The sequence below is a fragment of the Papilio machaon genome, chromosome 5, assembly GCF_912999745.1.
Source record: "Papilio machaon chromosome 5, ilPapMach1.1, whole genome shotgun sequence".
In the NCBI taxonomy this organism is placed as follows: Eukaryota; Metazoa; Arthropoda; class Insecta; order Lepidoptera; family Papilionidae; genus Papilio; species Papilio machaon.
Window position 1 is genome coordinate 2,077,248 of NC_059990.1, and position 23,913 is coordinate 2,101,160.

The 23,913-nt window shown below is 32.4% G+C and overlaps 2 protein-coding genes across 3 annotated transcripts; one reads left to right on the forward strand and one right to left on the reverse strand.

Moving 5' to 3' along the window:
* Positions 1–472: 472 nt before the first annotated feature.
* On the reverse strand, positions 473–3,795 carry LOC106707390 (protein MAK16 homolog A). Its single transcript, XM_045678065.1, has 8 exons — positions 3,668–3,795; positions 3,550–3,596; positions 3,324–3,467; positions 2,576–2,758; positions 2,114–2,243; positions 1,238–1,441; positions 788–859; positions 473–585 (listed from the first exon to the last, which is right to left on the reverse strand). The coding sequence occupies exons 1-8, from the start codon at positions 3,680–3,682 to the stop codon at positions 484–486; spliced, it is 897 nt and encodes a 298-aa protein (XP_045534021.1). The 5' UTR covers positions 3,683–3,795; the 3' UTR covers positions 473–483.
* A 474-nt stretch (positions 3,796–4,269) lies between these two features.
* LOC106715660 (centrosomal protein of 290 kDa) lies at positions 4,270–23,381 on the forward strand. 2 transcript variants are annotated; one of them, XM_045678168.1, is made up of 27 exons: positions 4,270–4,546; positions 4,660–4,894; positions 5,122–5,278; positions 6,607–6,681; positions 6,781–6,983; positions 7,268–7,393; positions 7,996–8,131; positions 8,305–8,507; positions 9,235–9,374; positions 10,098–10,157; positions 10,441–10,553; positions 10,663–10,830; positions 11,113–11,266; positions 11,378–16,790; positions 17,310–17,484; positions 17,749–17,887; positions 17,969–18,080; positions 18,373–18,397; positions 18,557–18,674; positions 18,915–18,975; positions 19,260–19,422; positions 19,818–19,920; positions 20,376–20,716; positions 21,114–21,240; positions 21,679–21,764; positions 22,266–22,367; positions 23,096–23,381. In XM_045678168.1, exons 1-27 carry the CDS (start codon positions 4,396–4,398, stop codon positions 23,237–23,239), a joined length of 9,030 nt encoding a protein of 3,009 aa, XP_045534124.1. In that variant the 5' UTR covers positions 4,270–4,395; the 3' UTR covers positions 23,240–23,381. The 2 variants fall into 2 exon arrangements, with proteins under 2 accessions (XP_045534124.1, XP_045534125.1); XM_045678169.1 differs by lacking the exon at positions 10,098–10,157.
* Positions 23,382–23,913: the final 532 nt, after the last annotated feature.

Below are 23,913 nucleotides of genomic sequence, written 5' to 3' on the forward strand. Positions count from 1 at the left end.
TGACCAATAGAACGAACCTTTTAAATGTGTCTGCAAATATGTCGGTCAGTGATACACAAGATGCTATTTCTATTTACTATCCAGCGCAACTCAGTACTATCTCATTGGTAATATGTAAGAAGGGGTGAAATTTGTCTCGTTGCAAGGAACAAGGCAATTTTTCTGTAAGTGGAACACCGCGAAGAGGCCTGACTGTACTAATATTTTTTTTTATTGTCATGTTTTTTAATACTTGAGTTTGAAAATAAAAAACAATTTATTCTTTAATTTGAAACATTTAAATAATCGTCGATCGACGGGTATAATACTCGTAGACATCTCGTGCTCACCAAACGATCAACAAAGACTACATGAAATGAACAATTCAAATTGCACATTCATATTTGATGCGCAGTGTCACTATGTCTTTGAGTTATGATATACTATATTTGTAAAAGTTTTCTAGATATCAAGTAAATTAAAACAAAAAAGATAATAAAAGCATCATTGTTTTATTTTCTTCCTAGATACACTAGCTATAGGTTCCGTCTCATATTCAATTTCCACTCTCGGCTTCTTTCTACTCGTCATCTTCACAGACATATCCTGAAAATTATTAATTTTTCTTCAATTTATATCAATTTTAATTTAATTTAATATTCTAGTTCATTGTATTAAGTCAAAAACTTTAATAGTCATTTTTAACATACCTGAATATGACAAATATTTTTGGTTCTTTTGTTACTTTCATATCAAAAAGTAAAATTTATTTATTAATCTCAGAAAAATTATTAGATAATTATCTTACCTCTATATCTGAAGTGCCAGATTCAAAGTCACTTTGAACATCGACATTTTCTTTTCTACCAGAATCACTCTCCTGTTTATTAAAAAGAAAATATAAATGTCTGTAGTAAAAAAAAAACATTAAAATTACCAGCCAATTAATTATAATTAACTAGCTTTTACCCGCGACTCCGTCCGCGCGGAATAAAAAAAATGCACACAAGATAAAAAAGTTCCTATGTCCGTCTCCTAGTTCTAAGCTACCTCCCCAACAATTTTCAGCTAAATCAGTTCGATCGATCTTGAGTTATAAATAGTGTAACTAACACGACTTTCTTTTATATATATAGATTAGGAAAAATTTATAATTTTATAAAAAATTAAAAAGCTTAACTTTATTTAATTTACATCTGTAGTTCCTTGAGGTATCCAAAAGCTACAAAATTCTAAATTGATAAATCAAAGTACTCACAGCATCACTGTCCATATCACTATTGGCTTCAACAAATTCATCAGTTTCCTCTACTGCTTTCTCCAGTTCCTTTTCTAACTCTGGTTCAAGTTCCATCTCTTGCTCATCTTCATCTTCTTTCTCACTCTCACTCTCGCCGGAAATCTCTTCCGCTTTCAGTGCAGCATCAAATGCCATTTGGGGGAAGTTGTAGATATCATTATACTAAAAGGAAATACAATTAAGTTACAGTGCCATTAACAATGTACAAGTTTTAGAATAAAGATTGATTGAATTTCAGTTTATTTATATTTAGATGGAGCTCCCTTTATATTGAACTGAATCTGTCTTGACCAGACTTTAATAATTATAAATAAAATTTTTGAACCAGCTATCTTAGCCTCATTTTTTTATTACAAGATGGCAAACGAGCAAGCGGCCACATAAGTTCGCAGAAATGGCGAAGCGACCGCTGCCCATAGATATTCGCAATTGCAGATGCATTGCCTACCCTCAATCGACAAAGTTGGAGAGGCACAAAAAGAGAACTTTCCTATGCATCTCCATCAAATCCACATCCCCTTCTTTTCCTTATAAGAAAAGGGGTAGGTAGGGAAAGAGGACTAAAATTAGGCCTCCGGCACCACACTCAACAGACGAAACGTGGAATTACTTCCACTTCACGCCTGTCTTCCTTGTGGTAGCGCTATTTCACTGGACCAGCCGGCCAATTTGTGCAACTGATGTAGTTGTTGCTGGTGTGTACCTCATATGGTTCATACAACAATTACATCTATATTTACTAAGTAATCAATTGGCCCATATAAAAAAAATTATGACAATATCAGAAACTCTCTTCACTATTTTCTATAGGAAAAGCTAAATAATAATACTAACTGTTCCCTTCTTAAGTCTTTCAAGTAGTTGTTTCTCAATAGCATTATCAATTCTTGCAGCCACAAGAGCTTTTTCTTCCCGCCTTCTTTCACGTCTTTCTATCTTTCGTTGTATTGGAACTAATTCTTTCCTGAAATAAATATTCTTAAATTAGTCTCAAACTTCCGTGAATATAAATTCATAATAAATTTAAAACCAATGTATTAAAGTCATTGTTTATTTCATTTTTTGCACTATAAAATTGTTGTAAAATGCTTGCTAACTGCATTTCACTGCGTACTGCATGCATACTGTAAGATGCTGAACCCTGTAGTTAAACTACTTTGCAGTGCTGCAGAACACAAGACATGTTTACTAGCACATATTGTCATTACTCATATTATTTTTGAAAAATAAACAATATATGACAATAGAAGTGTCGAACCCCATGCTAAGAATCATAAGAAACTGATGTCTACTTACACTCTTCTTAATTTAAGCTTTCTCATTCGTATAAGATATTGTGTTATTTTCACAAATCTCTGCTTACATTTTGACTGTATGAAAGCTGGCCAGTAGAGTAAATTTTCATTGATTTGGTAAATTGCTTTCTCAAAATTTCTTGACAGTTTCACTTTTTCCCATTGCTTGGCTGGAAACATAATTCTGTAAATAGAGTAATCAATATTAATAAATATAACTAAGTAAAATATATCACACATATGAAGATACACATCAAATATTATATTAGATACATTTATCACAACATATTGCTATTTCAATTCTTTCAGAGAGAATGAGTTATATGGCAATTTTTACAGTGGTAGATCCCGCAACACAAATAATTGTTGGGTGCACGAACACACAGAAGACAGGCGTGAAGTGGAAGCAATTCTGCGTTTCGTCTGATGAGTGTGGTCCTGGAGGCCTAATTTTAGTCTCCTTTCCCTTCTCATCCTTTTCCTATTAGGAAAGGATGAGAAGTGGATATGGCGGAAGAGGGGGCGCATAGGAAGGAGAAATATCCTCTTTCTGGGCGTTCACTTCTCTGTTGATTAAAGGTAGGCAACGCATCTGCATTTGCGGGTGCTATGGACAACAGTCGCCTGGCTATTTCGGCGAATTCAGGTGGCCGTATGCTCGTTTACCACCTTTTGATATAAAGGAAAAAAATATGTTTTTGTAATATTTTTTCTATAGAAGAGGACAAAAAAATAAAACTAAATCATACCTCTCAGCAGTTTTCATATACAAATAAATAATACCATTCTCCTCTCTGATAGTAGCATATTTACTGTTTGCCAACGGACATGACGACCTACTGCATAAACCGGTAAGGTTATATTCATTACGGCAGAAGTGTTGAGTTTTTGTCCTGCGAAATATATTTCCAGTGAAATACCGAGCGGATAAATGAATAAAACAAAATCAAATATAATAAAATAGGATTATCTTACGTTACTTTGTGCGAGCAATGCGTTTTGTTGATAATCGCCCAAACAACCTAAAACAAAGAACTAATAAAATATCAATTGGAAAATTACTATACACCACAATAATCCAGTAACAACATACATCATCGTGCTGCATCTTGATTGAAAATATAGGTTTTAATCAGTTTAATTAAAAATAAATGTCGATAAATTTACCACATGGCATTGGCATTGATTGATATTTTGACATTGATTTGACGGCATGATAGAGAGTATATAAGCAGCAAAAGAGCATAGAGAAAATAGTTTAACAAAGTGCAAATTATAAGGTGCCCACAAAAATAGAATACCTCGCCATTTAAATTAACTTTGCCAAAAACTACGAAAATAATTTATTTTAATGGCAAATACCATTTCACTAAAATAATTCGTTATCGTTACAATGGCATTGATTGTGTTATTGATTGTTGTCGAGGCGTAATTTTGAGTACCTTATAATTTGATGTGTTAATATGCTGAAAAACTGTTTATCACATGTAAATAAATTCTATTTTCGTGGTCAGTCTATATTAGTCAGTCTTGTTAGTAACTTTCTGTACAAGTTGGTTTTTTTATCTGTAAACATAAAATATTATTACAGATTTGTGGTGATATTTAATCTTTTTATTTATTTATCTGTAACTTTTGTTTGAAGGTTGAAGTTTGAATTTATAATTTGCTTGTCGGTTATTTTTGCTCGGTCTATTTACATTATTTAAAAAGATTGTCTTATAAAATGTTAAACGTGCATCATTATGATAGTCACATAGATTAGTAAGCTAAAGTGATACGAAAGCGATTTGTTACAACAATTGTTAGAAATACTATACCATGAGTGACAATATAAAAGTAGTTGTCAAAGTTAGACCTCTAATTTCACGTGAAATAGAGGAAAAACTATTTCACCAATGGCGCGTAAAAGATAATTCTATTTACCTAATCGATCAAGGTGGAAGAGATTGTGGAAATTTATTTACCTTTGGTAAGTGAACGAAAGTTTGGGGTTAACGTAATTATGTCTTGAATTTTCGGCACTCGTCGATTATCAATTAATCCAAAAGTTTTCTTTCCAATAATAAAAAACATCTCTTTCAGACAAAGTATACGATGAAAATACAAACACAACCGATGTTTACAATGATATTGCTAAGCCTATTGTTGAAGCTGCAACAGCCGGTTTCAATGGGACAATTTTTGCTTATGGTCAAACTTCCTCAGGCAAGACCTATACCATGACCGGCACTGACAGTTCACCTGGCCTTATACCTTTGTCTGTGATAAATCTATTTGATATTATTAAAAACATAAGTGATAGACACTTTTTAATAAGGTATGATCAAAAAAAAAAAATTTACAATTAAGTAACTGTGTAGGTTATTTTTTTTTTAAATTACAAGATTACCCTTTTATTAATATAGAACAGTATGTATTACAACTATTGAATGTCATATCAACTATGTATGAATTAATTCTTCATTACAGAATTATAGAACATTTTAGACACAGTTTATGTTTTCTTACAAACTTTTATGAGTTAATGTGTAATCTTTATTTCAGAGTATCTTATGTGGAAATCTATAATGAAACAATCATAGACTTACTGAATACAGAGAAGAAAAATATAAAAATTCAAGACACTTTTCAAGGTGTTAAGGTAGATGCAACAGTAAGGGTGACAACTACGCCAGAGGAAGTTTTCCAATTTATGAAAGAAGTAATTTCTTGCATTATTTTATTGAACATCCCTTAAAAGATAGAGGAAAATAGAAGAAATTGTGAATGTAATGTGTGAAAGAGGAAATGTGTAAGAAGGGAGTGAATTCAAATATAATGACTGATAGGGATGAATGGAAGAGTAGTACACACTGCAACCCTCTACAGGGATAAGGGCAAGTTGATCTTTCTACAATTTTGACTTAGTAAAATACTTACAAAACATTTAATTCAAGAATGTAACTGTGAGAGGTAAATAATTGTATGATACTGCAAATAGGAATTTAATTTAAAAAAAAAATGGGACCCATCTGCAAGCACTTCCTTTCAATTAAAATATTTTTTATCAAAATCGAATCACCAGGGGCGGAGTTTCGCGGTAACACACATAAAAAAAAAACAGTCAAATTGATAACGTCCTTCTTTTTGAAGTCGGCTAAAAAGTAGTGCAAATGTAATTCCCATAGATAAATGCTGATGGAAATTACTAAATAAAACTGTTTAAATTTATTTATATCAATCAGTTCTAAATCTTTTTATTGTCTCTACCTTTAGCCTCTTGAATACACAAAAAAAGAAAAAAAAATCATACTATATTCTATCTGTAGCTGATAACAATTTACCGCACAATTTTATTGGTCTTAACACATGAAATTAATATTAATACCAAATATAATCACAGGAAACAGATTGTGTTTGCTTTAAATAACATTTTAATGTGGAACTGATAGGTTGTATTGCATTATTTGTTACTAATTCATATATAAACCTTTGAATTTGTCTTCATTTTTTTTTTTTAACTATTGCAATGCCTAGTAGACAGTGTAGATCAAAGAGAAAGCGTGAGAAGATGCGACAAAGCTTGTGCATTAACACCAATGATATGGAGGCAAGAGATTTTTATTAAATTCTTTTTTTAATTTTGTTGGAATTAACATCTTTCATGCCAGTATGTTTTCCGTATTAATAAGAAATGGTAAGGCTTTAGTATGTGTGTGCATCTTTTTTCCTTGTTGTTGTTGCGTGGGCAGTGTGAACGTAACTTGATATTCTTTCAAGGTGATTTACAAGCAATGAAAGTTCTATTTCAGTTTAGGAAACCATTTGAGGGTATGAGAAAGGATAAAAAGACATCTACAATTGAACCTGGATAAGCAAGAGGCCAAGGGCCAATTTTCTCGTTTCTCTAACCAGATTTTCTCACTTGTAGAGGTCATCTGTGGAGACAGGACAATGACTCTCACTTTTAGATGTTTCTCTCTTATCCGAATTTGACTGTAAATGCAAAAATAGTGACAATTGTCTAAACCTAACTGTAATAATTTCCAGGGCCAAGCTAACCGTCAGACTGGTGCAACAAACATGAATGAAGAAAGTAGTAGATCACATTCCATTTTCCAAATAGTAAGTTAAACTTGAATAATTCTTTTAATCTAATTGTTCAACAACAATGGTGGTTAGCATAATCACATGCATTAATATCACGTTTTTTTTTTCCAACAGACTATAGAATCACGGGAGCATACGGAGGGTGAAGAGGTTGGCTGCCTGAACATCTCTCAGTTGAACTTAGTGGACTTAGCGGGTTCTGAGAGGTCAGGCCAGACAGGGGCCACCGGTATCCGATTCAAGGAAGGCACACATATCAACAAATCCCTCTCCTCTCTCGCTCTTGTTATAAAACAACTCTCCGAAGGACTCAGCAAGTAAGTAACACTATCACAAAACATTCGTCTTGTGTTTATGTGCAACCAAGCGAATTCGAGAAAGTAATCTCTCTCTTTTATGGAATTCTTTTCTTTAATTATTATCTACCTAACTAACTGAAAAATTATTTTGTTTCATTATTTATGTACCTAATCTAACTGAAAATTTTACGTAAAATAATCAAGTGAAACCCAATTACAATTTATCTTATTTATAAATTATTGATATCGTCTATTTCTTGTTGATTTAAATTAATCAGAGATAAAAAAATATCTTTTTACAGACATGTAAACTATCGGGACAGTAAGCTGACACGAATCCTACAAAACTCTTTGGGTGGCAACGCAAAGACTAGTATCATATGCGCTGTCACACCCGCCGTTGTTGAAGAAACCATTTCTACTCTACAGTAAGTGTTACTTGATTGAATTCAGTAGATTTTGTTATAAACTATTAAAAAATAAAACATTTCAATCATATAAAATTTCATGTATGGATGCTTAACTTGGCACTTCGCGCAGAATAGTACTCTTGCAGTACTGGGCTAAATCAAATACCAAGAACTATTATGTTTTTCATTAAAAATAAAACGTAATTGAATCTCAGAAATATTTTTTTACACATCCTCATCATTATCTCCCATTAATTACACATGAAGTCTGTCAATTTGCATTAACTTGTAAGATTTAATCGCTTAGGATTAGTCTTGTTAGACATTTTTTGCTGTAACTATATGTTTTAAAATTTTCATGCTGCATTGTGGATCGAAACTTTGAATCTGTATTTTGCAGTCAATGAATCCTGATAATGGCTGTTGAGGTAAAAATGTTTCCTATACCTAAATGTGCTTTAGATTCGCCAAAATGATCTAACTGTAGTTACATTATATTCCAGCAAATTGGCAGACTTCATAAGTTTAAGAATTTATTTTAATTAAATGAAAAAATCTAGTGAAAACAGAATTCATAACAAAATGAAATTCAATGTCTCGCATACTTTTTTGTTACACAGATTTGCGTGTCGAGCTAAAGCAATAAAGAATACTCCTCAAGTCAATGTGGTCGCAACAAACAATAAAGTTATGGAAAATCTAACCAAAGAACTGTCCACTCTGAAAACACAACTAGAGAGTAAGAAAAATGTTGAAGTAAGTTAATTTCTATGTATTATACGTAAAAAAACTAAAAATTCCCAATACCATGGAAACAAACACTAAATACATATGAGTCAGAAATGTTCCTAGTAGTCAAAACGAAATCTTCCAAATTGTGATAAATGTTACAATCTACATTTAAATTTGACATATTGGTGTATATTCAGGAAGACAACCAAAAGCTGCAGAAGCAGATAGCGGTGCTGCAGAGGTTCCTGAGTGGTCTGGTGCAGCGCGGCTCCAGGGCGGAGCTGACGCGACCCGCCCTGCCCTCGCGCCGCGCCACCATCTCCGCACCCCCCCAGCACGATGACCACACCCTCATGCCACCCCCCTCTATCAAGTTCTGCACGCCCAGTCTCAAATACAAGTATGTCCATACTGTTATCGGCTATCCTTAACTTATTTTGATATTTTTTTAAAGAAATACGTATCTCTTCTTCTTCTTTACGTCAACGAAAACATAATTTAACTAATATAGGAACGGCTAAAACACTGACGTACATATGTCCGGTGTCGGCACCGACTAGTTTCGAGCCCACCGGGGTCCCTTTATCAGGGTGAGTGGGACTGGTATTATTTCGCGGACGCGGCCCGTCGCAGCGCAGGCGCGCAGTGAGCGATTCCCACTCACCCTGATGAAGGACCCCCGATGGGCTCGAAACTAGTCGGTGCCGACACCGGATATATGTTCGTCAGTGTTTTTACCACTTCTATTTTAGTTAATGATAATGTCTCACTAATGTTTGAATAATTTAATAGAAAACATAAGTTCCAAATACATTGCCTATGCCATTGCCTATGAACAGAGGAGATGATAAACGCAAATATTCTATTTTTCAGTTAATTCAATTGATTTTCTGACCCCGCATAAATTTTATAATATCTACTACTAAATACTTTTTAGTGTTACTAATTGAATTTCAAAAAGAATAATTCCATCTGTCAAAACTTTTTGAAGGAACTGTCAATTTTAATTGACAGGGTACAGAAGATAATGTCCTAAAATATATTAATAGAAAATTGTATCTATGAGATGAACAGATAATATTGTGCAAATTTCAATAATATAGTGATTGAAAAAAATATAATTGCAGTCCAATAGTGTTGGGTCGTTCAATGGAAACACTATCGAAACAGAGCACTGGTGGACTGGCCAGTGTACCCGAGGAGCCGCGTTTCGCCACACCCTCACCCTCACCTATTAACACCGCCACTGATGAGGTCATTGAAATAGGTATGTCATAATTTCTCTATTATTATATGACCCTTTACGATAGGTGATCGACAAACGAAAGCAAACAGTCGTGGTATAGCATTTGGCTGATTTTTTTTTTCACTTTATTTCACTTTGTCAGTTTATTTTTATAAATACAGATGATTTGGTGGATTTAAGTTGTATTTCACGCTTTACGTTACCTTTGTCGCTCTCCTTTGACATCGGGTCATTACAAAAGTAATCGGTATCTTGATTACAGAGTTAGCTTGAATAGAAAATTAGATATATTTAGTACAGAATAGAGGTATTTAATGAGTAATGTAATCTTAGTATTTGTAGCTATGTTGTTATAACATTTTGTAATGAAAAATGAAAGAAATGTATATGTGTTGTTAGTGAACACTGATTTATAAAAACCACTTTTTTATATGGAACATGTAAATAAAACGCGCGTCAATTCTATGTAATGGATAATCATCATCTCCTTGACCTTGTCCCACCTACGTAGGGCCGGTGCACCGGGTCTCCGTCCTCCAAATGAATCAGTCTGCCGTCATCTCCATTATCACCTCCTTCTTGATCATGTCATCTTTCACGTGAATAATGTGATTAAGTGGATGATATAATGTAGTGGTTAAAAAAGATAAAATAACTCGTCCATTAAAATATTCTTATGATTTTTTTTTAAATTCAGGATTATTTCACTGAATAGTTACAGTAAGTTGTATATATATTGTCCAGACAGTGATGACGACGCCCCCGCGGACGTGCAGACATGTTCACCATATCACAAATGTTTTAGTAAGTATTTTAGTTATTTAGTTAGATAATGTAGTAATATTTGTCTTGTTTAGTATTTTAGGACTTTATGCTTTTAGATATGCTTAGAAATAGTACCTTTTGACGTGATTAGTAAAGTTTATATAATAATTGTGTGAAAATTGCGTAAGCGTTTTGTATACGATGTATAAACATAATTTTTTCTTTCTTCTTATTCTGATCTCGAGAATTTGGTTCTTGTAAGCTTTAAAAATTACTGTATTCGCAATAAAATATAGAATTAAATATTCTCTTATCTTTTCAGAGTCAACGAAAACCCCGCCGTGTATACTCAGGAAGAATGCACAAGAAGCCGAGAGAAACCTTAGGGATATTGTGGAGCTCACGGAACGAGAGAAAATATATAAACCTGATGTGGTAATACTAACTGAAAATGAATACGAAATACAAAGAAAGACTTTACAAAAATCGATCTAAGGGATGCAGTCTATTTTTTTTTTCGTAACTACTAATTTATTGTTTTCAGGTTGAATTATTGGAAAAACTAGAAAATAACTCGACTGTAATCGCTAAGTTAGAAGAAGAGATCGCTGCACTAACCTGTATTAATAAAGATAATGAATTAAATGTGGAAATATTAAATGAAAAAATAAGAAAAAACGAAGCGGAGGTTAGAAGTTTAACTACAGATAAGGTAGTATAAAAAATTTGATTATTCGGCTACGATATATACATTGATTTTAATAAATGTGCGAAAGAATATTAACGATTGTGATATAGAGTAATTAATTAAATTGATGTTCTGTAATTAACTAGTTTTAGTACTTTAAATAACAATCAAAACACACTCGCACAATATACACTATAATTTTACTAACTTTTTAGTCACTTTTATAAATAGTTTTTGTCATTCTTATGCATTGTTTTAAATTTGTATAAATTAAAATGTGATAAAGAAAATTTTATATCTTTACAGCTCCAATTAGAAGAGCGATGTAAAGAATTTGTTACAAAACTCACAGATTGGGAAGTAACATATGAGACCTTAAAGAAAAAATCCAAGACTAGGGAAGATGAACTGCTTTCCCGCTTGGAGGAGTATTCTAATATAACGAAACCCGTCAATAATTGTAAGTTTGTAATATTTCTCTAGTACTAAATGAAATCACTATGAACCTCATTAATTAAAACATTTTCAGTACCAATTCATATATCCAAATAATATGACATTCTTTACGCAGGTAAATCACCCGAAATCACTGTACTTAAAGATAAAACCTTATCAATAGTTGAAAGTGACAGCAGTGTAAGTACTGAAAAATCCACATGCGATAGTACATCTGAAAATACTCAATACATTATCACAGATCTTAAAGAACAACTTTCAGTAAGGGATAAAAATATTTCCGAGTTAGAAGCTAATCTATTAGAACAGAGCCAAAAAGTATTTATTTTAGAAAATAAAACAGAAGAACTAGATGGATTATTAAATTCACTAAAGGAAAAGTTAGCAAATTCCGAAAAAGAGATATCTCTTCATAAAACTACAATAGATACATTGAATAATATAGTTGAAAATCAAAAGTGTAACCTGGAAACAGCGACGAAGGATTTAAAGTCTTACAATGACACAATTCAAGAACTACGTAACAAATTATCTGGAAAACAAGTTGTGCGGTATGCTCTTGATGACACTGAAATAGCACAATTAATCGCCATTGAAGAAACAAGTATTGCTAATAATGAAAATATAGCTAATATTATTAAATCTTTACAAACTGCTCTAGAAACTAAAAGAAACGAAATAGAACTTCTAAGATCAAATGTTCAGAAAAATGAAGAAAGTGATGATTATACAACTTGTTCAGAAAAACTCGAATCTGAAGCACAACAAATTAAAGAATTAGAAATAAAAGTAAAAGAATTAACACAACAGCTACAAGATATTCAGACTGAAAAAGAAGAACTATTACTGGGGAAGACAAATTTATTACTTTCATTGGAAGATCTGAACAATGAATTTGCAGTTTGTGCAAATAATAAAATTGAATTAGAAAATAAAATAAAGATTTATGAAACAGACATAAAAAATATAAAAGAAAAAAATGAAGAATTACTGAATAACTTTAATGAAAAATCAAACGCCGTAACAGAATTAACAGCAAAGAACACCGAACTGATAAATCAACTCAAAGACTACACTGACAAAATTACCCACTTGCAAAACGACATACAACTTAAAGATGCCGAGATTGGTTCTATGCGTGAATATAACAATGATAATGTAAATAAAATTCAAGCGCTAATTTTCCAATTACATGATATTCAGTCCATTATGAAAGGTAAAAATGAAGACTGCCTAACAAATAATTCACCTGATATTTATGAAGTGTTAAATGAGAAATTAACAGACCTACGTAACAATACATCTGCAATAGTTAGCGAAAGAGACAATATTAAAGAGCAATATACTATCTTGTCTACTACAATAACAAAGACGGGTGATCAATTTATTGCAGCAATCAAGTCGGCTATTAAAGACCTTGAAACTATACAATTAGGACAAAAACTATTGAACGAATCGAAAACCAATGAAAATGGAATTCATGAAGAACCTAGTTTAGATAATGGCGATAATGAAGAATTTATTAACGTAATGGAATTTTCGGAGACTAAATCTTTGCTAGAAATATCTGGATTGATCACTCATATGAAACGAAAGATTGAAAATATTAAATTAGAATCCAAATCCAGTATTGATAATTTCACACATTTATTAGAAACACGGGATTCAAAGATAGTTGAACTTGATCAGAAAATAAATGAATTAAATGACGAAGTAGACAAAAAATCTATACAAGTTATGTCTGTCGTAGAAGAATGTAATACAAATAAGAAATATAATTACGAAACAGTTGCTGGTATCGTTGCTACGATTTTAACAATGGCTCAAAAGTTAAACATAGTGCATAATGCACCATGTTTCAATGAAACTGACGAACCACGAACTTATTTAAGCAACCACGTTGTGCCTATACTAGACAAAGTAGTTGATCTTTTCTTGATAAATAATACCGAAAAAGACAAAAATGTCATCCATGCTAATAAAGAATTCGAATGCTTGGCTGAACAAAACGCAATATTAAATAAAAAAATATTACAAATTGAAGAAAGTAGAAATGAACTATCAAAAGATTTGCAAGAAGAAAGAGAAAATAATAAAAGTTTGATTCAAAATTTAAGGAATACCTCGAATTTACTTAACGATTTGAAAGAAGAATTAAAGATAAAGGTTGATGAAATTGATTCTATGAAAAACAAAATGCTTGATTGGAAAGATAAATTCACTAAAATTGAATCAATGAAAAAGGAACAAAATGAAGTCTACGAAGAAAATATGAGATTGAAAGAAAAATGTCGTAATTACGAATTAATTCAAAAGGAATTTGAAATTAATTCTGACTCTTTTCTTTTAGAGATGAAAGAAAAATGTGTCAAAGGATCTATGCAAAACGATAGAGAGAGAGATTCCAAATCTCCGCTAAGTTTGTTGACTCTTAGCTGCAACAGAATAATACAAATTATACAGGACCGCGATGACGCCTCGCAGACAGTAACATCAGTCAGTTCTAATTCAAAACTTGACGAAAAGAGCTCAGAATCTTCCTTTACTTGCTATCAATGCAATAAACTAAAAACCGATTTGGAGTATGCACAAAATAAAAACCATGTCCTGATAAATCTCGTAGAAGAATCAAAATTGGAGAAGGAAAACTTAATGCAGGAAATAAAAGATGCATCTGTAGAAATAAAGTCACTTGTTGATTATACAAATGATTTACAAAAACGAATACTTAGTCATAAAACAAATCTTTCCACTTTAACTGCAACAACTTATGCTGAGAACAAGTCTTTAAGTTCTCAGGTGAAATTCTTACAGCATCATCATACACGATTCCATACTGTGTGCCAGAGAGACTTGCCAGAATTAAAAGAGCAATTACACGAACTTATGAAGTTACTTAGAGAAGAAAATTTAGAAGGGAAGTTGAATGCTAGCTTTAAAAGATTCTCTTTACCTAGTCCGTTAGAAAATAATTCGATTCTCTACAGTTTTAAAAATGAATCTACATTAGATGGTGATCTTTTAATGTTAGACACAAATGTGACTTTAGTAAATTCGGCCGATAATACTCTCACAGGTCATGACCAAACTTGTTTCGAAGCAGCTGAGGCTTGTTTGTACAACGATACAGCTTCCCAGACTCCCGCATGTTATATACATGAATCGCACGAATCTTGCACTAAAGACAATGAAACGATTCAATCATTAAAATTAGAAAATCAAAAACTCAATGACCTGGTTGAAAAATTAAAGATAACAAATGTAGTCAAAGTTGATGTTGAAACTAGTCCTATTAAAAGTAACATTATTTGTGATGATTGTAAACACCATAAAGAAAAATGTAAACAATTAATTCAAGAAATCGAAGAATGCAAACTGATATTTACAAATTTGTCCACTCAGAAAGATGATATTGAGAAAAAATATAATTTAGAAATTCAATCCACTGAAGGTTTAATGAGAAAATTAAACAATTTTGAAAAAGAACTGGCTAACAAAAACAAAAGTATAGAAAAACTTACAACATCTTTAAAAGATACAAAAGAAAGACTCAATAGCGTTCAAGAAGAAAACGAAAATTTATCAACAGAAATTATAGAATCTCTTAGTACAGTTGATAGTCTTAAAATGGAACTTGATTCGATTAAAAAGAATAATTTCAGCAAAGCTACTGTTCCTCCTGCGGACAATGAAGAAAATGTCAAAAAAATAGATAAGGAATGCCCTGAGTGCCTTAACAAACAGGAAATTATAAAAATTCTTCAAAGCAAAAACTCAAACACGCACACACGATTGAACAGAAGTTACAGTGACTCTGATAGCTCGTCCAGATACAATAAAATATGTACACTACAAAATGAAATAGTTGCGGGCCGAGAAGATTGTAACGAATTGAAAGAAGAAGTTACTACTATTAAAAACCATTTAGAGATCGGTAATTTATCAATGGGCGAAGCCATGGATTTGGATGAAAGTATTAGTGATGTAAACGTCGTTGAATTAAATAAATCTTATATGCCAGAAATATCTGAAGAGCAAGCTGCAGACATTTATAGCCTTGACAAGACGGACTGTTACAATTATTACATTGAACTAATCGGCGAAGAGAGAACGAATCTTAGTAGGGACGTGAAAATTATTGATATCATGAAAATGTTGTATTCTAAATTGATGACAAGACACGACAATCGAATCGATAATTTGCTTAATAAAATAAGAGATTACGAAGCTTTAAAACATGAATTGCAAGAAAAGATAAGCAATTTAGGCAAAGCTTTAGACGAAAGTAAGAGAAATACGCAAAAGTTTGAAAGCAAGTTTTCAGTCCTAATAAACAATACTAATAAACTGAGCAACGCCATTGAATCTGTTAAAAATAATGACATTAACGTAATTGAATTATTCAAAACGCAAATTCTAATGGTTCTTGACACTGAATTCTCAACGAAAACTCTTCCTGTTTTCGAGGCTATTTATAATAATAATTTAACCAGTTTAAAAACAACTGTGGAGGAATGTGTAAGGCTACAAGAAAATTCGCAAAAGCTAGATAACGAACTTAGAATATCTCAAAATGATTTAATACAATTGAAAGATCAACTTACCGCCAAAGAAAATGAATACAAGATACTTTTAGCTGAAAAAGAAAAAATCAATGAAGTTAGTAATACTTTGAGTCAGGATTTACATAAACAGGAGAAAGATTTAGTAACAGCGGTAACTGAAGGTTATATAAAGCTTATTAGAGAGAATATACTAGAAGAAAACTACTTTGATGTAGCCGTTCCTGCTATTAAAAATGTAAATATTTTATTCGACAAATTAGTTAATAAAAGTAAAGAAAAACCCCCATTGGGTGATGCAAATCAAATGGAAGATCTTAAACAGGAGATTACAAACTACAAACATACAATAGAACAGAAGAATAAGGAATTACAAATTCAAACAGAGCAGTTAGAAACAATGAAAAAACAAAATGAAAACATTGAGAAAGAACTTAAAGAAAACGAAGGTAAAATTCAAACACAAAAATCACTTTTTGATGATATAAATGCAATTTATAATAAGAAAGTGGAAGACTATGATATTCAAGTTACTCTAGTTCAAAATCTAACAGAGGAAGTTTGTGTATTAAAAGAATTTGTTTCAAATAAAGAAAGAATAATTCAAGACTTACAGAGCAAGCTTAATGACGTAGAAACAGAATATAACAACCTTAAGATTATAAATCAAACTTTAATAAATGAAAAGGAATCAATGGCGGCTAAGTTAGGAAAAGCTGAGATGGAAATAGAAAATAATAAAATAGATTTAATTAAAATGGTATCGGAAATTAATACTCTTAAAGAATCCCTCATAGAAAACGTCCGTAATGTGGATAGTCTTAAAAATGAGGCGAAATCTTTAATGGAACAAAATGTGCAATTGAAACAACAATTTGATCAAAAATGCAAAGATCTGGCACGACTCGAGTTTAATATCAAAACGCACGAAACAACGGCCAAGATACAAACTAATATGATATCAAGGTAGGTACAATATTTAATATTAAACCTTAATTTTAATGTGATCAAAATTATTAAAAACCAAACAGTGACTGCCTGAATGACACTTTGGGGAAGAAAACGAAAATTGAATGACATTTCGCTAGTCAAAATAGCTTTAGTTGTTTAAGCTCTAGACCAGTGTTTCTCAAAGTGGGCGATAACGCCCCCTTGGGGGCGTTTGAAACCTAGAGGGGGGCGTTAAGGGGCCCAAAAAAAATGGGACGCATTGAAATTAATTAAAGTAATGAAATTGTGGTTTTTAAGTTTTAGGAGTGAATAAAAAATGGGGGGCGCTGAAAAATAATTGATTTTCAAAGGGGGCGGTAAAAGAAATAAGTTTGATAATCACTGCACTAGACAGTCACAAATTAAACTACATACAAACCGACATACATAAAAACATACATACTCACGAAAAACATTACCGGGTTGGGTAATAATAAAATGCAATTGTATGACTAGGGCAAATACATTTGTATAATCTTAGTGCTTTTTTTTCAGGCTACAGAAACAAAAAGAAGATGACTTGAATATAATAGCAGAGAAAGAGAAGCAACTAGAAGAACTAAGTGTGAGATTAAGTTCGCTACAGAAGGAGTGTGTCGGAATGAAACATTGTATTGAATCATTGAGACACGAGAAAGACGCATTAACACATTTGAAGCTAAGTCTTGAGGTAAATATATAAATATACTAGCTGTCGCCCGCGACTCCGTCCGCGCGCAGTTAAAAAAAAACTAAATGGGGGGGTTATGAAAAATAGATGTTGTCCGATTCTCAGACCTACTGAATATGCTCACAAAATTTCATGAGAATCGGTCAAGCCGTTTCGGAGGAGTTCAAGTTCGAACCCCGTGACACGAGAATTTTATATATTAGAATCTTTATATTAGTTGTAAAAAAAACAACTCGCAAATTGTTACTTTTTGTTTCCTTAAAGGATAAAATATGTCAACTGAAGAAGGAATTAGAAGGTGGACATAAACCCCGCTTGTCCATCGAGAGTGTGGTGGAGACTGCGCGCAGACGACGTCAAAGCATACAGGACTCTAACAGGACATTTGGCGATAAACATCACGGTAATTACTAACCTAAACCTTATCAGTTTCCTATGCTACATCGGTTTAAATATAATTATGTTGTTTTCTATATTTATTCAGATCAACACAAGTCAGAGACGATGTTAGAAGAACGGTGTAAAGACGACGACATGATGATGGACGTGGATGAATGCAGCTCCAGCCGCAGCACACCACAACGACACAGCAAGGGGTAATTTGTACTTTGTATTATTTGAATTGTAAACCAAAATTTTCATAGAAGCCATAAGGTATAAATAAGATGGTGGGCTTTTTAAAATAATACTAGCTTTTACCCACAACTCCGTTGGAAAGAAACGAAAACGGGACAAAAAGCATTATATTTTCAGCCAAATCGGTTCAATGTTCTTGAGATATTATTAGGGTAACTAACACGACTTTTTTTTTATAAATATAGATAGTACAGATACGTATAGATATAGTTTATTTTGCATTTCTTAAAAAAAAATACTTTATTGTTTCAGACGCGACAGCTTGCAAAGAGAAGAGGTGTGTTCATTTTTTTATTTAAACTTACACAGCTTTGTTACTCTATTACTGTTACATTCAATTCAGTTTTTATAAAATGAAATACTTGCTTTTTCTTATTCCGTAAAATGTGTGGAATTCTGATCTTATATTTTGTAATATGAATGTAATGTGTTCCAGAGTGATGAAGAACGAGAAGGTCGTAGGTCTGCGGGCGGCGTACGCGCAGCACGACAACGGCGACAGAGCTCACACGACCTACATCGCCTCGCACTACACAACACGCCCTCGCCTCACGGTACGTCTAATTTTTTTTTTCCAAATTATTAGCGGCTCGAAATTCGCACGAGTTGCTTCGCAAAACAATTTTAGATGAAGACGTGAAGGGATGTGAGGGACTATGTGTGATGACGTCATACAGATCTATAGTCTTTAGGCCCCTTTTCCACTAACATGTTAATAATCGATCCGTAACTTGGATTCATATTGCGAACGAATATCTCGTAATATAAATATAATCTTATACTATTCCTTCCAGAGACACGCAACAGATCGAAGAATGAACACGATCTATCAAATGATAGTAATACAAACAGCAGGTATGTTGTAAATTCATAAAAGAATAAAGGTTGTAAAATCTTGCTTCTATGGTACAAGTATAATTAAGAAAAATATTAAAAAAAACGATGGAGTCCACTATTAATTAAAAGAAGAAAAATATTAATCCTAAATTGTTTATTACGTAAAAATTTTGACCTTTTACTTTTGACCGTAATTCAATTTACTTTTACAATTTAATATTGTGCCTACTTTTTAATTTAATATTTATTTATTTTTATAACCTATTTTATTTAATTACCAATTATTCTGTATCTCTACACAGAGTATCAGAGCTACAAGATCGACTGACCTCGTGCCAGCAAGAGTTGGAGGAGCTGAAGGAGAGGTACAGGGAGCTGGACGAGGAGTGCGAGACGTGCGCTGAGTACCTGCGGGAGAGGGACGACCAGTGCCGGAAGCTGAAAAAAGAGAAAGCCAGTCTTGAGGTAGGCCTGATTAAAATGAACGCATCAATTACCTTAATTTGTTAACCAAAATCGTTAAAAAGTACAGATTACAACAATAAATATTTTCGAAATTATTAAAGACTAGCTTTTACCCGCGACTTCGTCTGCGCGGAATAAAAAAAATGCATATAATGATGATCTTGAGTTATAAATAGTGTAACTAACACGACTTTCTTTTTCAAAATCTATTAAATCTATTCTATATCTTATAAAATCTATTAAACACAATCTATTAAAAATTGGCGAACGAAAGTTTTTAGACGAAAATTATTTGCGTAATAATTTCTTGAATTCGGAGATTTGGAATAAAATGATTAGTGAATAAATTCAAACATTTTAATATTTGTGTTAATATTAGTATAATATGTTTTCAGAACATTATAAAGGAGTTAAATGAGAAATTGCAGCGCGGACATGACACGAGCCGTGGCGGTACGAAAGTTAGTTACGAGCACGCGGCTGTCAACACAGACGAAGGTATATACGAATCATCTTATATACGAATTCTTAATAATATTATAAATGCAAATTTGAATGGATGGATGTTTGTTAGAAGGTATCTCTATAACGGCTCAACAGATCTCGATGAAATTTTGTATAGATGTAGAACATAGTCTGGAAGAACACATAGACTAAGTTATACTAAGTTATACTTATATAATATTTTTTCTTAATTCCGCGCGGACAAAGTTGTGAGTGACAACTAGTCTGTATATATATATCGATCCCATACGATATATTCATCGTCTTAAAGGAAGAAATGTCTTCCCATTTCCCTTTTTTAGCCGACTTCAAAAAGAAGGAGGTTATCAATTCGACTGTATTTTTATTTATTTTTTTACATAAGTCAATATAATTTTTTTGCTTTCAAAGATTGCTAGTAAAAGTAAACAAGTAAACTTTAGTAAGATTTTTTTTTTTATTTCTTTCAGATTGGGCTAATCTACATTCAGTGGTAGTAGATCGTATGTCATTCGATGCTGAAGTAGAGAAGAACAAGAGATTGACAAAAATCATAGAAGATTTACGTATGAACAAGCAAGAGTTGAAAGCGGTCATGGCAAAAATGCAGCGAGCGCTAGAAGAGAAGACAGGCAAGGATGGTAGAGAACTAGAAAGAACAAGACTAGAATTACGATCTTGTAAAGAAGAATTAGAAGAACTTAGGAGAAGGAATGTCGAACTCGATGAGGAGTGTGAGACTTGTGCGCAATATTTGAAGGAAAAAGAAGAACAGTGTAGAAGTTTAAAGGAATCTATTGCAGCGTTAGAGGTTCGCAAAAAAAAATGTTGTTTGTTTTTTTATGTAGTAAATAATACATATTTAGGTCCAAAACCTAAATTAATAAACAGAGACATCAATTATTGCATTTCTTAAATATAAGAAAGTAAAGAGGAGGTAGGAAACCTTCGTCTAACTCCACTTGAAAAATGGACTCTGTTTGATGAGAAGTCTCTTAGTAGTCTTGTTGAAATTTATACCTGGTTTTCATTATACCAGTACCTACAGTAGGAAAGTAGTGCTCAAACTGTTTTTGAGCACTACTTTCCTAGCACTGGCATACAACTGGTACCAGTTACTCCATACAGTCTATGTCAGGCCAGCGCTACTGGTCTACTGTACTGGCATATAAACCAGGTATTAATTAAATTACATTTTATTTGTATAGGGCAAGTTGTCGGAGCAGCAGGTGAGCGGGCGCGGTGCAGCAACTAGTGTGCGCCGGCGACGCCAGTCGCTGCACGACCACAATCGCGACACCAGCTGCTGTGACGCCACCACACAGATCACCGAAGGTAAGAACAAAACGATTTCAAATAAGAATTTGTCAATCATTCAAAAATCCATTGAAAATTATGTTTCAACAAAAAAATATTGTTTAAGTTAATCAATAGATAGAGGGAGCCCTCGAGCCTAGTTACTCTTAAACTAGGTTTAGGCTAAGCGCCGTCTGCGCCCGGCCACCTCAAGCCCGGTGAAACTGTAAATGCCTCTTCAAGGCAAATAGTGGCTTGTCAGTCACAAAAAAATATATAATACAGTAGTTAAGTTCTATCAAGAGTTTTATTTTGTGATCCTGCTCTCTGAATTAAACAAATATGTTTTACCTACTAGGTTATAATTCTAGAACATTCTTGTTTGACATTGTATGTTCATCTTCGATTATCATATCAATCAGTTAGAACTATTTTTTTTTTAATTAGTATTTCTAATATCTTTAATTTTCTATTTAGATTTCCTCAGTTCTCAAGTGGAACGCGACCTGACGAAGCCGGTCCCTGATGACATACATAACAAACAGATCAAGCGACTCAAAATGGTACGTTTAAAAAAAATATATATTAAAAATTAAATTTAAAATATTGAATACTGACTTTTGAGTAAACAAAAAGTTTCTGTACAATTAAACAATTCATTTTTTATATATTCCCATTGTTTTAATTCATACAAACAATTCTACTTTCTTATTATTTATTTATTTATTTACAATACAATAATAACCTAAAATAGAACTATGTCCCACAAAATTATATAAAATAATTTGACTGTGGGATCAAAAAATTATTACTTACTAGCTTTTACCCGCGACTCCGTCCGCGCGGAATAATACAAAATAGAAAAGGGGGTAAAAATTATCCTATGTCCGTTTCCTGGTTCTAAGCTACCTGCCCACCAATTTTCAGTCAAATCGATTCAGCCGTTCTAGAGTTATAAATAGTGTAACTAACACGACTTTCTTTTATATATATAGATTTGAAGTATCGTGAATATTTCTTTGTCTTTACAAGCCAGTAGCTAAGCTCCATATTGATATTTGCAGGCGGTTGAAAAGCTGTCTAAGGAGAAAAACGCACTGGAACAGCAGCTGGTGTCTGCCGCGACAGCCCCCGTATACGTCGCCACGGGTAGTGCTATCGTGCAGGTAAATAAATCTGACCAATGTTTTCAAAACCATCACTAATTCTGTAACCCAAAAGCACAAACACAAGTAATATTTAACAAAAAATGTCCCTAATTTTCGCAACAAATTTTGAAGCTATATTCAAAATCTACTAGTCTTCTAGTTATTTTAAAAAAAAAATGGGACCCATCTGCAAGCACTTCGTTTCGATTAAAATAATTTTTATCAAAATCGGACCACCAGGGGCGGAGTTTCGCGGTAACACACATAAAAAAAATACAGTCGTATTGATTGAACCTCCTTCTTTTTGTAGTCGGCTAAAAAGCAATAAGTATTTCTTCTAAGTAGGAGTAAAAATAAATAAATAAATAAAATTAATTTTATTGATCCACAAAATTTTTACATTTTCTTAGGACTCTGCCTCCTGTGGTAGGTTCCTGTGTTACAGGAGGTAGTGCCTTCTCTTAATCTATGTCTTAAATAGGTACTTATCTATACAATATGCTTGTATGTGTGCACGAGCGCGTGTTTGTTTTTATTTTAGTTACTATTGTTTGTTTTATTTTTAAATTATTAGGAGATTTTCTGTTTGTTCATAGTTGAGTTTTAACAGCCATTGTGTCACATATTTCTTAAATTTATAATTATTTGAAAAGTAATTTGAAAACTTTCAGGTTTTGTGTCTATTCACGTTTTTTAGAGTTTTACGGTGTTAGTTTGTGTAACTAACAATGAAGTGTTTGTCACAGGATCAGCAATTTACTGATGTCATGAAGGAGAACCAGAAACTGAAGAAGACGAATGCGGCTCTCATAGCGCTCTGTAAGAAGAGAGAGAAAAAAGGAACAGTCAAATCTAATAGAGAGAATCAGAATCCCACGGAAGAGATCTGAAATTATTACACCTGATTATAAATAAAACATACTCATTTTTTTAAACATTAATTTCGCTTATTTGACTAGAGTTAGAAGCTGGACTTTATTTTTCTATAACAATTTTTATTTTAATGTTTTTTTATTCTCTTTGTAACTAAATATTTGGCACAAAATAAGAATGACCTTGAATTATTAAGACTGATAACATTCTTAACATTCCGCAGGTTTGTTTTGTTTGAAAGTTGTGAGGATATTTTTTTTTTGTTGGTGCCATTGGATATGATTATTTTTCAAGTATTATTAAGTACAAATTTGTTTTTTTTCGTACTTAAAATGAATGTATTATGCTTTTTAACGACCAATTAATAAATTAGTATGACAATTAAACGTAACAACAATAAATATATCTTAATGTAAAATTATATATGTTGATGTAAATTAAATACTTGATATTATAATTGTGATTAAGATGTGATTATGACGTACATTTTATTGTAAATGGATGCGTTGCTAATAATAATAATATTTTGATGATTTGTGTTTTATTTAATTTATAATATTTTGGCAAACAATAGCAATATAAAAAGAGGAATACACTTGTGAAATTATTATACGGTTTCATGAAGTTCTTCATTTAACTAGAACCTCTTCTTTTATTTAGAAATCCAAATAACGCCAATACATTTGTTGTT

What these genes read in the sequence shown, in the direction of transcription:
- LOC106707390 (XM_045678065.1), bottom strand. An exon ending in TATATGAAAACTGCTGAGAG is followed by an intron (nt 2,759 to 3,323) that starts GTATGATTTAGT and finishes CTCTATTTACAG; the next exon opens with AATTATGTTTCCAGCCAAGC. An exon ending in CTGGCACTTCAGATATAGAG is followed by an intron (nt 586 to 787) that starts GTAAGATAATTA and finishes AATAATTTTCAG; the next exon opens with GATATGTCTGTGAAGATGAC.
- LOC106715660 (XM_045678168.1), top strand. Translation starts at nt 4,396, where the DNA reads ATGAGTGACAATATAAAAGTAGTTGTCAAAGTTAGACCTCTAATTTCA. An exon ending in AACGAAACCCGTCAATAATT is followed by an intron (nt 11,267 to 11,377) that starts GTAAGTTTGTAA and finishes TTCTTTACGCAG; the next exon opens with GTAAATCACCCGAAATCACT. An exon ending in AAGAGAAAGCCAGTCTTGAG is followed by an intron (nt 19,423 to 19,817) that starts GTAGGCCTGATT and finishes ATATGTTTTCAG; the next exon opens with AACATTATAAAGGAGTTAAA.